The sequence below is a fragment of the Sceloporus occidentalis genome, unplaced genomic scaffold, assembly GCF_023333645.1.
Source record: "Sceloporus occidentalis isolate IW3139 unplaced genomic scaffold, rSceOcc1.0.p SCAF_88, whole genome shotgun sequence".
Taxonomy (NCBI): Eukaryota; Metazoa; Chordata; class Lepidosauria; order Squamata; family Phrynosomatidae; genus Sceloporus; species Sceloporus occidentalis.
The window spans coordinates 1,139,020-1,153,327 of record NW_028317068.1 but is presented as its reverse complement, the minus strand read 5'-3'; the positions used below and the strand labels follow the sequence as shown (position 1 = coordinate 1,153,327).

At 40.8% G+C, this 14,308-nt stretch overlaps 1 protein-coding gene across 4 annotated transcripts in view; it reads right to left on the bottom strand.

Annotated features, from left to right (window-relative positions):
• Positions 1-12,065, bottom strand: part of LOC149284776 (ralBP1-associated Eps domain-containing protein 1-like) — a 38,381-nt gene extending 26,316 nt beyond the window's left edge. For all 4 annotated transcript variants that reach the window (XM_089496195.1, XM_089496196.1, XM_089496197.1 and 1 more), the window contains exons 1-4: positions 11,913-12,065; positions 1,479-1,602; positions 759-952; positions 69-222 (exon numbers count right to left, since the gene is read on the bottom strand). In XM_089496195.1, the coding sequence (XP_089352321.1) occupies positions 69-222; positions 759-952; positions 1,479-1,602; positions 11,913-12,065 (625 nt within the window). The remainder of the gene's footprint in view (positions 1-68; positions 223-758; positions 953-1,478; positions 1,603-11,912) is intronic.
• Positions 12,066-14,308: the final 2,243 nt, after the last annotated feature.

The following is a 14,308-nucleotide window of genomic DNA, read 5'->3' as shown; positions in this document are numbered from 1 at the left end:
AATCTACAGGAAAAATGTGGAACTACTTTCACCTTTGTGTACCACTTGATAATAATATATAATCAAACCTGCTTGTGCTTCGTTGTAGGGTGTCCAGAAGGGACCAGATCCTGTCACGGGTCGTTCACTATTCCCACCACTGGCATGTCGACTGTGTTTCCTCCAGGAATTTGGAGAGGTGGGTGGGGACTGCTGAGGAGAAACTACTGGGGATGTGGATTCCTACCAGTAAGAAACATAGGAGAATACTTTATTTTACAACTTTCCTTTTTTGTTGGATTCACATCTGGTCATCCATAAACTTGTAGTTGAAAAGGCCCACTTCAGGTAGGGTATAACATTTTACCTCTAATACAAGTGTCCACCTTATCTTGTAAACATTAGTGGCACCTTTTTCTTACAGTAGGATACAATTCCAACTACATATTAGCTGGCAAATTAGATTGCACAACATGGCGGTAATTATTTCCTTAACCACTTTTTTTTTTAATTAGCCTTTAACTTACTAGCCAGGATTACTATTACTATATAGTTAGTGTGAAAAAGATAATGTTGCACTTATACTAGTGTTATTGGTTGGAAAAAACATCTTGCTTTTGAATTCTCCAAAAGCAGGTGAACCAGTCATGTAATCCAAAAATAGTCCACAAAATGACTACTTCTACTACTGCTATTAGTAGTAGCTAAAGGAAAACATAACAGAGCATCAGCCGATTCCTAATACACATCTCAACTTGTTTCCATGTGTCCAATATTACCTGTTGCTCTGCTTGACCACGTGTCTGTATAACATCATGGCTAACGGAGCCTTTTTTTATTTGAGTTCTTCCAGGAGGAGGAGGAATTACACCTGAGTAAGCTGGGTTGTCACCTTCTGAACCGTGTGTAGCTGCTTGTCTAGAATCCTGTTCATTCTTTGGCACCATAAATCTTGGTAGCGGGAGGTCCTTTACTAAGGAATAAAGTTAATCATGAACTGTGGTAGGTCACAAACCCAAGCATAAGATACTGTAAAATCTCAGATATAAAACTTTACACTCAATTTAAACAAAATGAAGTACTTGTGTACATAACTTGAGCTTCCTAAGTTATTTCTAGAAGCTTGAGGTAAAGCCAATGAAAAAAGGCTGTGGCCACACTTATGTATTCTGGTATGATATGACCCGCCCCCCCCCCCTTTGCAGGGGTCAATTATAAGTATTACACTTGAGATTTTACAGTAGGTAAAAAAGGAAAAAAGAAAAAGTCTTTCAAAACCACAGCCATGAATTCATAATCCAAAAGATATGGTCACAAAGTATAATTATGTATTAACTAGGTGTGTTAGATACATTAGTAGTATTTTTTCATAGAATATCACTGCTCACCTAATAAAATTATAAATACCAGAGAAGTTGTAGCGTCACACAAGTCATAACTATGTATGGTGTGTCTAGCCAGAGTGTTCAACGGGTTGCAGATATCAGCAAAGTACCTACCAGTATTTAAGCTTTCAACTCGCAGTGGGAGGCCAGACTGGGCTACAGCCACAAGTTTCAATGCTATGTAGAACTGGCTTCTTCCAAAATAGCCAAGTCTTGTTGCCCCACAAAGTTCCATTATCTGTAAAACACAGCAAATGATCTTATGATTTTTTCCGCTTTACATCAGTGGCTATGAATGCATATTGAATAGGTAAATCAGACAGGAATCAGTATTGCAGTTATAGCTTTTTACAGGAGGGCTACCTAAAATACATAGTTTACTAGGCAAAGCACCGTTACTCAGCAACTAGAACTTAAATTGTATAACAATCAAGCAAACTGTAGCAGGATCATCCCATGATCACAGGGTCACTGCTGTTGCTGACCACTCCAAGACTGGAGCAGTCAGTGTCCAGTAGATTCCCTGCACTTCTGTTACACTTCTACAGCCAATCACATGCACGGATACCTTCAGATGACCAAGACAGTGCTTGTAAGTACTGCCTTTTTTATCTGTCTCTCTCTTATTTGTGATAGTGAGCAAGATAGTAAGAAACAGTGAATCGCTGGGCCAAAATATTTGTGACTTTTTAAAAAACATATATATTTTAAATTAATATTGTATAGTTAGTGTGGAGGGGGGTAGTCTGGATTAGTTGGATGAGGTTAGGTGCAAAAATTAATCTTAGATGCAATTAATTAATGCAATTTTCCCCATCAAATCATATATTTTTGAAAACTAGACACCCCATGGTATTTCAAATGCTAGTATTTTAACTCTTTCCATGCACCATATCTACCACCAGTCTTTGTCAAACTTTGTGGTAGTCATTTTTTTCTCACACATTTTACTTCAGGTATGAATTTAAAGGTTCTGGTATATGTCACTATCACAAAACTATCAGCAACATCTCCCATGAATGATTTTGCCTGGCTGTTTAGGGGCAAAAGGGCCACATTTTGAACTTTGGCATTTGGTGATTGTGACGGATCGTCCTGTGCCCCAGACTGGACACATCCGCCCGTCAGCCCCTTCCCTCTCCCAGTAAGCGGACACGCTGTGGCTGTCCGAAGAAAGCAGTCACAGACCAGCACTCCCCTCAATCATGAGACAGGACTTCATGCTTTGAGGTTAAAACAGAACTCTCTTTATTACAAACACACAGAACTTATATACAATCTCCATTCACTGTGCACCGAACCCAACCCCCAATCCTATCAGCCACATCCCATGACAAATCCCATCAGCCACATCCCCTCACAAATCCCATTGGTATACAGAGGATGTATCAGGTGAGGGGATTAAGGGATACAATGGGTTCCCCCACCTGTGTTATCCCCCCTGTAGCGCGGGTGCCGTCTGGGCAGACAGGGCTGTGCTGGCTGATTAAACCCCAGCCAGATTATAGGATCGTCTCTTCGAAGGCTGGAGCTGAAGCCACATTCAAACAGGGTACACATAAATATAATAATAATAATAACAACAGTGAAGATCAGACATGGTTCTTCACAGTGATCCACTGCCCATGCCCTATTTGGTACATCTTTGAGCCCAGCCATTTCAGTGTGCCCAATAAAACCATATATTTTTGAAAACTAGACACCCCAGGGTATTTTAACTCTTTGCATGCACACATTTTACCACCAGCATTTTTTCAAAGTTTCCCCACACATCTACTTTATGTATGAATTTACAGCTCCTGGTATATGCCACTGTCACACAACACCCCAATATGTGGTCAGCAATATCTCCCGCGTACAGTGAGTACCCCACATGCATGGGTTTGTCATTTTTGGGGGGGAACTAAAAGGTCACATTTGGTACGTGTGCATTTTTCTAATTGGAAATTAGATGTGTGGCCATCCTACCCCCCCCCCCCCGTGTTAATTGGGACATTGTTGAACCCGGCCAATTCAATTTACCCCATCAAATCATACATTTTTTAAAAGTAGATACGCCACGGGCATTTAATATGCCAGTATTTTAACTATTTCCATGCGAGAATTGTTTTCCATGCTCACAAAAATATATATATTTTTTTATAATTTTTTTTTACATTTTTTGGAACTTGAAGGTTCCCCTGACATCAGTGGGAAATTTTTACATTTTACTTTTTTTTATTTTTATTTTTTAAAATTTCTAATTATTTTTATTTTATTTTTTTATTTATTTTTACTAATCACACTGTGATTAGAAAGCTGGGCTCCATTGACTTGCATGGTTGAATGCAGTACCTGTATTCAACCTGCAAGTGGAGCCAGTTCTCTAGAGCAGGGGTGTCCAACCAGCGGCCCTCCAGCTGCTGCAGGACTACACCTCCCATACTCATCAGCCAGGCCCTTAGCTGAAAGAGCATTATGGGAGATGTAGTCCTGCAGCAGCTGGAGGGCCGCAGGTTGGACACCCCTGCTCTAGAGGGTCTGGAGACCATCTAGCGAACTTTTTCAACTTTATAATTTTTTTTACAGGGCGGCCTCCTAAACTCTTAAAATGGGCGTCCGCCGCCATACAATGTATGGCGGATGTCGACACCCCGGGGAGGGGCCAGACATGGCCCCTAGTGCCGATCGTGGTGTTGCTGGTCGAGGCATTACAGCAACACCGTTTGTGTGCAGAAAGCGGACGTAGATCACTTTCTGCACCCGTTTAAAGTCATAACGGTCCTGGCACGTCAATTGTCGTTATCCCTTTGTTTTCAGGTGACATGCCCGGACCGTCAATTGTCATTAAGAGGGATATACAATGGAGGTGCTGATGAAGCAAAATTGTGTGAGCAACAGTTCTACATATGTGGAATTTCTTTCCTTGTTCATGAAAACCCTCCTCTGGTAGAAAAGGAAAACTATGAAAGCCCTCGCCTTCCTATTATTTTCGATACATAATCCTTAAAGACAGAGATCAGTGAATAAAAAAAACCCCAAAAAAATTGTTTGCTCTTGTACATAGAAATTAAGGACACAGCATCTAACATCCAACAAGTGCTGCCAACAATTCCTGTTGGGAATAAACAGCCTTTCAGACAACTCTGGAGGGAGAGAGTTTTGTCTTCTCAAAAGAGTTAAAGAAAAAAAAAATGGCTCTGTCATAGAAAGTCTCTCTCACCCAACCTTTGTGCTGATATAACATGTATGCCTCAAACAGGAAAACATTCCCGTTAGAACACCATGCACAGATTTCCTCTAGGTTTTCTCATATTGAAGTGACTTTCAGTACCCAGAACCTAAAACTTTAGTTTCTGAGACAAAGGCAGTGGTAAGGGTTGCAACAAGAATAACTGAATGCCAAACTCTCTGTTGCCAAGGCGAGCAATGAAGATCACAAAAGACAGGTTCTTTTGGAACTTCCGTACACAAGTCCATATCGTCTGGAAAGGTGATAAAAACTATACCAGGTAAAAATTACTAAGCAACGTCTGTGGCACAGCGTTCATGAATTCCAGATTTCCTAATGGTCTAAGGGAACATGGGCACTCCGTGATGAGGTATATATAGGGGTATGTCCTCATGTCTCCTACATGAGAAAGTCTGGTCAAAGAACACACTTTCCAATATCACTAGTCGGAGTAGTGATGCTGTACATAAACCGGCCAAAAACCTTGCAAACCAGCTCCAATATACCAGCGAGAGAAAAAAAAAAAAAAAAGTAATCTGACGTGATTAATATTCCAACAAAAGCATGCAAGACATTCCTCTGGAGAAACTGGGGTTTCTCAGGTTAGGAAATCATATGACTGTACAGCCACAGCATACCCAGCATTAATCATCAACCCCAGGGCCAGGGGGTACTTTTGAAAACTGATAATCAACCTCACATTCTCCAGGTTCCTTATGACTAAAAGTGACAGACTGAGGCTTAAAAAATCATGAGCAGCAATTCACTAATGAAAACCTTCCCATTTGTAAGGTGACACTCTCCTACCATATGCATTAAAGTTCATATGATGGCTTGAGTGTCCCTTTAAATGGAAAGAATTGAGGAGAAAAAAATGCAGGCAATCACCCACTTGGACAAGCACCTCTAGTCTTCTAGTCAATGTGAAAAGCAGCCAAAATGACACAGAGAATAAAAAATAAACAGCAAAAACAACCAAACAAGGTGTGATGGGAGTTTTTTTCTTTCTATGGCTCTTTAGCGCTCATGCAGCTGTTCTTTCTCCTTACTTTACAGATTTATCAGAACAAGGACATAATGTTACAGACATAGTAGTTGCTGGATCTTGGATCACTGTCTAGAGACATGCACCGTCATCGTGTTATCTAGATGGTATAAAAAGATCTGCTGTGTTGTGTTCAGTCAATCTGTACTCTCGATCATGGGGATTGGCTAATGCCAACACAGGCTTCCCTCACGGTCTGCTTAACTAGCCGAAGCTAAGTGAATTATTTTGATATCTTTTGACATATATGACATTTAATTGCAGGAAGGTGTGTATTATGTTATTCCGGAATCTGAACTAGTTTGCTGACAAGGTTTTTTCAGTCCGCTTAAACAGCGGCTGTTTGTGTTCAAATATACCAAGTATTAGCAGCTGGAATAATCGGTCTAGGGTTTATACCTCTGTGAAGGCCTCTCTTGATGCTTGTATTAGAGAGCTACAGGAAAAAATTGAGGGACATCAACAATCTTGAAAGGAGCTTACTGCTCAATAAACAGACACTAGCTAAGCATGGTAGCTTTGTGAGTGGAGGTGAAACAGAGGAATGTGATGCCTTTGTTAAAAAGGTATCACACTCAACCTGTTGGAGATGGATCATTCTTCATACATACTATTTAGAGTTCTGTACACCAGATCTATGTTATTGTCTTTAAAAATTAACAAGCAATATTAATGTATTAAGATGCAATTTCCCCTCATGTTCCAGCTTCAATTAAATGGTCCTTACATTTAAATATTTTAACAGTTACCATCAGGGCCGGCCTTAGGGGTGTGCGACCTGTGCGACCGCACAGGGCGCCATGGTTGCAGGGGCGCCTGACCGGGACTTAGATTAAAGCATCGTTTTTTTTTTTTGTGGTTTTTTTTTAAACTTTATTTAACATCATTCATGTTAAATAAAGTTTAAAAAAAACAAAACGATGCTTAAATCTATGTCCCGGTCAGGGGCGCCAAGCGGTTGCTCGTGAAGTTCTCGGCAACCGCTCGGCGCCCCTTACTCTCCGTGACTCCGTCGCTGTGCCGGCATCTCATGTTGAGCGCCGGACTATTCCGGCTCTCAACATGAAATGCCGGCACCGCGGCAGAGCGAGAAGACGGATGCCTCCCACTCTCACCGCAGGACTCCGGCAACAAGGTAAGTGGGGGGGGTGTAGTTTGAAGGGGCAGAGGGGGGGTGTAGTTTGGAGGGGGGGTGTAGTTTGAAGGGGCAGAGGGAGGGGGGTGTAGTTTGAAGGGACAGGGGGGGTGTAGTTTGAATGGGCGGGGGGGTGTAGTTTGAAGGGGTAGTTTGAGGGGCGGTAGTTTGAAGGGGCAGAGAAAGGGGGGTAGTGAGGGGGGGGGTGGCGCCAGAGGAGTAGTCCGCACAGGGCGCCACAACGCCTAAGGCCGGCTCTGGTTACCATGATAGACAATCATGAAAAAAAAAAAAATATATATAAAAAGGATGAAGGATGTACTACAGCAGGGGTTGACAAATTTGGTTTTGCCTAGGGGACAGCCAAAAAAGTTATGAGCGAGTGTTTTTTTTTTCCTTCCCTAAACAGGTTTTAATTTTCTTGGTGCCCAAGTTTTGTCACAGCTTGCCATACATTTACACACTAGCGCCATACAGTAACACACGCTAAATCTATGCTCATGTATGAACATATTAACACCATACACTAATATACGCATGAATACTATATGCTGATGCACACTCATGCCATATTACACCACCATACATGCTAGCACCACACTCATACACACTATAAATATTACACACTCTAACACTATGGACACACACACTGACTAGCTATATATTATATACATACACACACACACACACACACACACCTCCGACCACTCTCCCCTCCCACCACATTAAGCCCAGCCACACCGGTGCCTATTTTGAATGAACCACCCTATGCTTTCATGCAGGTGAGAGGTGAGGTGCATTACACAACCCCGCTGGGAGCTTCACAGCACTCCATACCCTGGAGGAAAGCATAGGGTGCTGGATTCATGATGGCAGCCCTGCAAAACCCTGGGCACCAGAAAGTGGTTTCTAGTCATCATGGCACCTGAGGTTGTCAAGCCCTGTATTACAGCAGAATAGAGCCAAATGATGTAATATGCCCTCCAGTAATGTTACCGATTGCAGAACCAAGCAGACCAGCAGCAGCCAACAAAGCATTTTCATGTATTTAATTGCTCTTTGACAATTCAGCAGATATAGGCACAGCGAGTGCAAAATGTTTTGAGCTACTTGATCACTCTAGCTGTATATCTGCCTTTTTGACATACAGTTGGGATCGAAGTTTCTTAAACAGATATCCATAGATTTAGGGCTACAAAAAATGAAATTAAAGTAGATTAACATGATACAATTTTATCCCTGCATGGCATATGAAGAGTTTTCTGAACCCAGGACAAAGAGCAAAATATAAAAACATCCATGAACATTTGGGGTTTTTTTTTTTTTTTAATCTTGTACTAAATTATATTAGCACACTTACAGAGTTAGATTGGGCTAATCCAACTCATCTAGGTAATCTGAAAACACATGTACACATTTTCTTTCATACCAGATATTTTTTTCTATGTTTTTAGTCCTACAAACAAATTTCAAATAGAAAATCCATGCTTATGTTAATGAAGTTTTGCTATCTTATATTTCTTGACAAAATGCACACAGAAAGTATACATCCTACAGTTTAAATCATATATGAGCAGGACCGGCTTGAGCAAAACGACATGGAAAGGAGGAGAGCACACCATGTTTTGGGGCAAGAGCCACTATATTTCAAAACAGGGTGTGTCTTGAGAGACTACTTCCACTGCATTTCCATTCTTTAGTAATTTAAGCAATGAAGTAAAGTATTTTACAATAGAAGTGTGACAAATTTAAAAACCTTGATAAGCTACTATAGGAATAGCTTTTCAGTATCTCACTAGTTACTGTGCAATTTAAAGTCCTGTGACGCTTGTCCAGCACCAATTGGTTAATTTACCAATGGGAGATGTACTTGGGAGGCATTTTTCAAAACAATTACTGTTACAGATAAAATTGTGATACATATGTTTATATATAAACACACACCGCTACAGGTGCACATGTACAAGTCTACAGACCAAAAGGGTTAAAAAAATAAATAAATAAAAAAGGGTTGCATACTTATGATGTGCTACTGCACATTCATATCCACCCATTTACCTAAATTCTAGAATTTGTCACAGCAGTTGCACTCCACCCTTAACACAATTTAAATCCAACGGCTCATTATTACTGGATACTAGACTGAGTATTGCAGATCGTTATGTCTGTGAGTATATAAGATTTAAAACTGTACTATCACATCCTCAATCTCTTATCTCATCCAAGCTACATACATTGAAATCCTTTACCCTTCCTTGGTGGTTACTGCTTTGCAGTTTAAAAAAAGGATTAGCTCTTCTCAGAACTGAATGTGTTTATCCTTCTGGAGATGTATGATCACGTACAGTGGGAAGGTCTCACTATGGATCTTTAAATTAACATAACCAATTCCATCTTTCTGCTACTAATGCTATACAACCCAGCACCCTGCCTGCTTTTAAAGCCTCACAATTTGCACCCAAGTCAATCTTTGTGACAACACAGAACCCCTAATGCTATATTTTATCACCGGACTTATGTCCAAAGTGCATTATTTTACAGATAAACATTAAACGACAGTGCCACATTCTTCTAATTTACTTAAGTGAGATGCTCCATAACATTATTATGTATATACCTGGAAAGGTAAACTGTGCCATCATTATACCTTCATAATTAAAATGCTTTTTCAAAACAAACTTTGCTTTGTGTTTTTTCTTCTCTCTCCAATGAGTACAATTGTTTTGAAGGTGTCAAAGGTGGGATATACGACAAAACCAGAATAACTAATCAATCTTCAGGCCTGAAGTTAAACTTTATCCCACTCTTACAAGACCTGCCAGAACAGTCAGCTTCAAGTCTATTTTACCTGTGCTGAGAGATGCTGGATACCAGGACCTAAACACTGTATGATAAACATGCTTCACCGAACGTTTGCTTCTCAACCAACCAAATAATTATTCCCAGCAAATACGAAGCCTAAAAATGTTATCTAATATTAAAAAAAAAATGTATATTTATCATTTGACAGATTATCAGTAGCTATAAAGATTTGGGATTGTTTTTTTTTTTTTAATAAAGGGATGAAAGCAGAACCCAATTACTAAACAAGATACTAGTTGCACATTTGTATAAGGCTCAATATAATCATGTGTTTCCAATATGAAAGCCTTCTAAGGCTACTGTGAAAAAGAAAACCCAGATCGGTCCATATTGCATAAACTGATTAATTTGAATGTGTGTGTCTATGTATCTATACAAAGAAACAAACACACACCACACACCTATATGATACATACATATCAATATACATTTTTAGAAATATATGTTTTAGGAAAGTGCATTATACACCATTGAAATAGCAGTAATTACGCAGTTTCCTTAGAGTATGTAGTGTCCCATTGGGTAGAAGGAAACATTCTACATGGACTTGTGTTTGTGTGTGCATGGGTATATGCTCTAATATTCTTGGGTCTGGCCACCAGCAAAACTGGATGGCATTCCTCTACTGAAGCAATGAACCATTAGAAGGCATACTTACTGCACATGCTCAGCAGCACTTCCACTGTAGTTAAGAAAGCAGCAGCCAATCACATGAATGCTAGCAATACATCAGCGTTCAGACAGCAAACGTGATTGCCTGCTATTCCCATTGACCAGAATGTGCAAGAAGCATACCAAGGTATGATCTCTGCTTTCAGTAGAGGCACCAGGGACAGCAGTTAAATTAAAATGAAGAATTGCAGTAACCAACAAATGCATCTACCAAATTGCATGCAGTAAAATGTATTTGATTCCATTAAAAATATATTCCAATATACACCTAACAGGAAAATAGGACAAAAGCACAGAGATGGTAGAGGAGGGCATGAGGTCTTCCCATAATAGAGCTACAAACTGCATGTCATCGTGCAAGATGATGGTGTAGGTGATAACCATTCAAAGCTGGCTTCCTGTCAAATGTTTTTAAAGCCATTCATTGATAACTGCAAATAGTACATACCTTGTCTCTAACACACTTCACTACCTTTGCTCCTAATCGGGTTCTGCAAGTTTTATTTTGTCCCTAATTACAAGGATGAGCAACCTTTGGGATAATTACAATCACATATTATGAGTAGTTCCTTATTACTTAAGAAACACAGCAGGAACAAATACATTTTTCTATAGCACTTAGATGGAAAAACAATGTTGTCAGTGTTGATCTTTGAGATCTACAAATGTTAATCTGTCTACAAAACATAAGGCTATGGACTTGTACGAACAATGCCATGTCTTGTCTTCCAGAAAAGCTAGTTGAAGAATTAAATAAAGGCTGTGTGCTAGCTGAATTGAGTAGGATGAGCCAAGTTTAGACATAAAAAACTCATTTTGAATCTATCACCGTCTGCTTTGTGTTACATGTGTTGCTGGATAAACATATTAAAGAGGCAAACTATATGATTAAAGAATAGTTTCTGACATAGGTGTAGACAGCCCAAGGAATATTACTAAAAGTAGAAGTTAGTTGCAAGAGTATTATATTCAGTAAAGTAAAACCACATCTTTAACCACATTATAGCTTGTGTACAATGGAATACGTTATGCTAATGTGTTAAGCACCAAATCCAATTTTTTGACATTTGCAGTTATAAGCCAGTATTTTATAATGACTCGCTAAACAGCCATAAGCATGCTTGATAGTGTTTTGTGTCTGTGTTTAGCTTACCTATTTTTGTTAGTAAGAGGCTCATCTAGTGGATGCCTTTATTACTTGTGTACAGCCATAAAGTTAAAGAGGTCTATACTTAATGGACACAACAGCTAAAAAATAAAGCAGGACATCTTGGTCAGGGACAGTCCCAGCTAAACTAAATAGACTCATAAGCATACACTGCTACAGTGTATCAACCCAATTTATCTTTATTGATATTATGTGCAGTTTTTTTGTAGGAGCCTCTAAACCACAGCTACGCTTTAATTGGAAGAAACTTTTAGGAATTACATAGGGACTAAACATGTTTTATACGAACACTGGAAAATTAATTTCAGACTGCAAGATTGTCAGTATGTCTAGAAGAGTAAACACACACACACACTAATGTCAAGTATCTGGTAACAAAAAAAAAATGAAAAACAGGATCCACTGTTTCTTTTGAGAATAAAACATTTGGTGTTCGTGGGCTTTCCAAAATTTACCTGGAGAGACACTTCGCTGGGTAGCTGGGCAGCCCTGAATAGCTCCAGCACCCTCCCATTGGATGCAATCTTCTTGGTACTGTCAGTATCACAGTAAGCAAAGAGGTCCGAATAATATTTTTGCTCCACATCACTCAATGATAGTCCTTCCATGCTTTGAAGGAGAGGGAAACTGCTGTAAACTCTTGAAGCCTGCAAGACACCACACTAACACCCACCCCACTAGCAGTTACAAATAGGGGGCTGCACAACCAGATGTATGTGTAATTCAACACACATTGGAGCCGCTCTTACAAAAAGAACTACTAGTTCACTGCTATCTTCCGTAGCGCATTGGATCCAGGTATATGCAGTGATGGGCCTTGTATGCACTGGAAAGTGGGGAAGCAAGTGATGATCCGTCACACAGATGCTGGGAACCCAAGAACAACACCTGAATGTAGGAGCAGCAGGTGGGGGAGTCCAGTGAGGAGTTACTAGATACGCCCCTTCACTCGCTTGAAAATAATTTAATGTAACACATGAGCTAACGCCAGTCTCTAGAGGCACTGCTATGGTTGGGAATGAGACCCACCCACTGCCAAAACAGTGCAATCAGTACAGGATAGGAAGACCACGAAACGCACTCCGGGTTGCCGGTAGGGTCCCTTATAAAAGTGGACACAAAGCGCCCAAATCAATGAGTCAGCTCCGGTATACTTCCTTCTCACGCTCAGGCCCGCTATTCTCAATTGCTTCCCCCTGCGTTCTGCGTTCAGCGTTCAGCCATACAGTGCACGAGCTTGTGCTTGCTGCGCCCCCAGGCTGACGTCGTCGCATACACAAGTCCGAAAAAGACGTGAACTGAGGATCCGGATGTAGAGCGGGACACCCTTTAGGCTCCGTCCCAAACCTAACTGGGAGGGTACTGAAAAAAAGAGCCAGCGACCTCTAGCGGCCTGGAGGGCAAACAGATTCAAAGATAAGTTTTAGGACTGAAGTGACCGTGAATCGAGGCTGCGCGGCGCTCACTGCACTGACGCTTTTGATTCGGGGGCGCGCGTGGAGTCACTTGTGACGCAGGTCTCGCACTTAATGCGTATCTCCCACAAATGAAAATTGTAGAACAGGGACACTTTTGTTTTGGTTGCGACTAGTTCCTATCCGGTAGAAGGACCATGTCCTTTACAGGGATAGGAAATAGCTTGCTCAGTGTGTGTGAGCTATTTTCTATCCAGCAAAATTACCCTTTGCCCCCTAGTGGTCAGGTCCTGTACAGGGATAGGAACTATCCAACTCACGTAAAGAGAGCTAGTTTCTATCCCTGTAAAGGACCTTTTGCTCCATCGGGGCCAGGTCCTGTTAACAGATAGGAACTAGATGGTTCATGGTGAGAAATCTAGTTACCATCCAGCTTAAGGACCCTTATCTCTCCAGCTCACACAGGTCCCTTACAGGGATAGGAACAGGACGGTTCATAGTAAGAAATCTAGTTTCCATCCAGCTAAAGGACTTTTATACCTTCAGCTCACACAGGTCCTTATACAGCCAAGAGACAATTATACCTCCAGCTCACACAGGTCCCTTACAGGGATAGGAACTAGACAGTTCATAGTGAGAAATCTAGTTTCCATCCAGCTAAAGGACTTTTATACCATCAGGTAACAATGGTCCTTTACAAGGATACAATATCTTGTTCTTATACCGCAAAGGGACTCATATCTCCAGCTCACGCAGGTCCCTTACAGGGATAGGAACTAGATGCTTCATAGTGAGAAATCTAGTTTCCATCCAGCTAAAGGACTTTCATACCAAGGATAACAATCCCTAGTTCTTATACTGCAAAGGAACTCATATCTCTTACTCACACAGGTCCCTTACAGGGATACTAGAGAACTAGACGGTTTACGGTGAAAAATCTAGTTTCTATCCAGCTAAAGGACTTTCATACCTCCAGCTCACACAGGTCCCTTACAGGAATAGGAACTAGACAGTTCATAGTGAAAAAACTTGTTTCCATGGTCTTGCCATGGTCAAAAAGGCAAGAAACAAAAAGGCAGAAACATTGTCTATTAGATTTTATTTAATCTAACGCGGTTTCATAACATACCCATAGATATTCCTAATAATAATTGTTGTGTTAATGGGTACCGACATGTCCTTTTTATAACTCCAATTGTCTTCCATCTGTCCTGGATTCACACCTTAACCCTGTGTGGTCCCTAATCACCTGAGCAGGAGAAAGACACAACCAATAGAGCCTTTCTTGGATATATTCTCCCTTGTGTATGGCAGTCCGACGCACACAGCTGAGCTGTTCCCACTACCTTTGCACTTGTCCGCTGCACAATACTCCGTGGGCAACATCTTATGCCTGGCTCCTATTCCAAAAAACTGCCACCATGAGGACATAATCT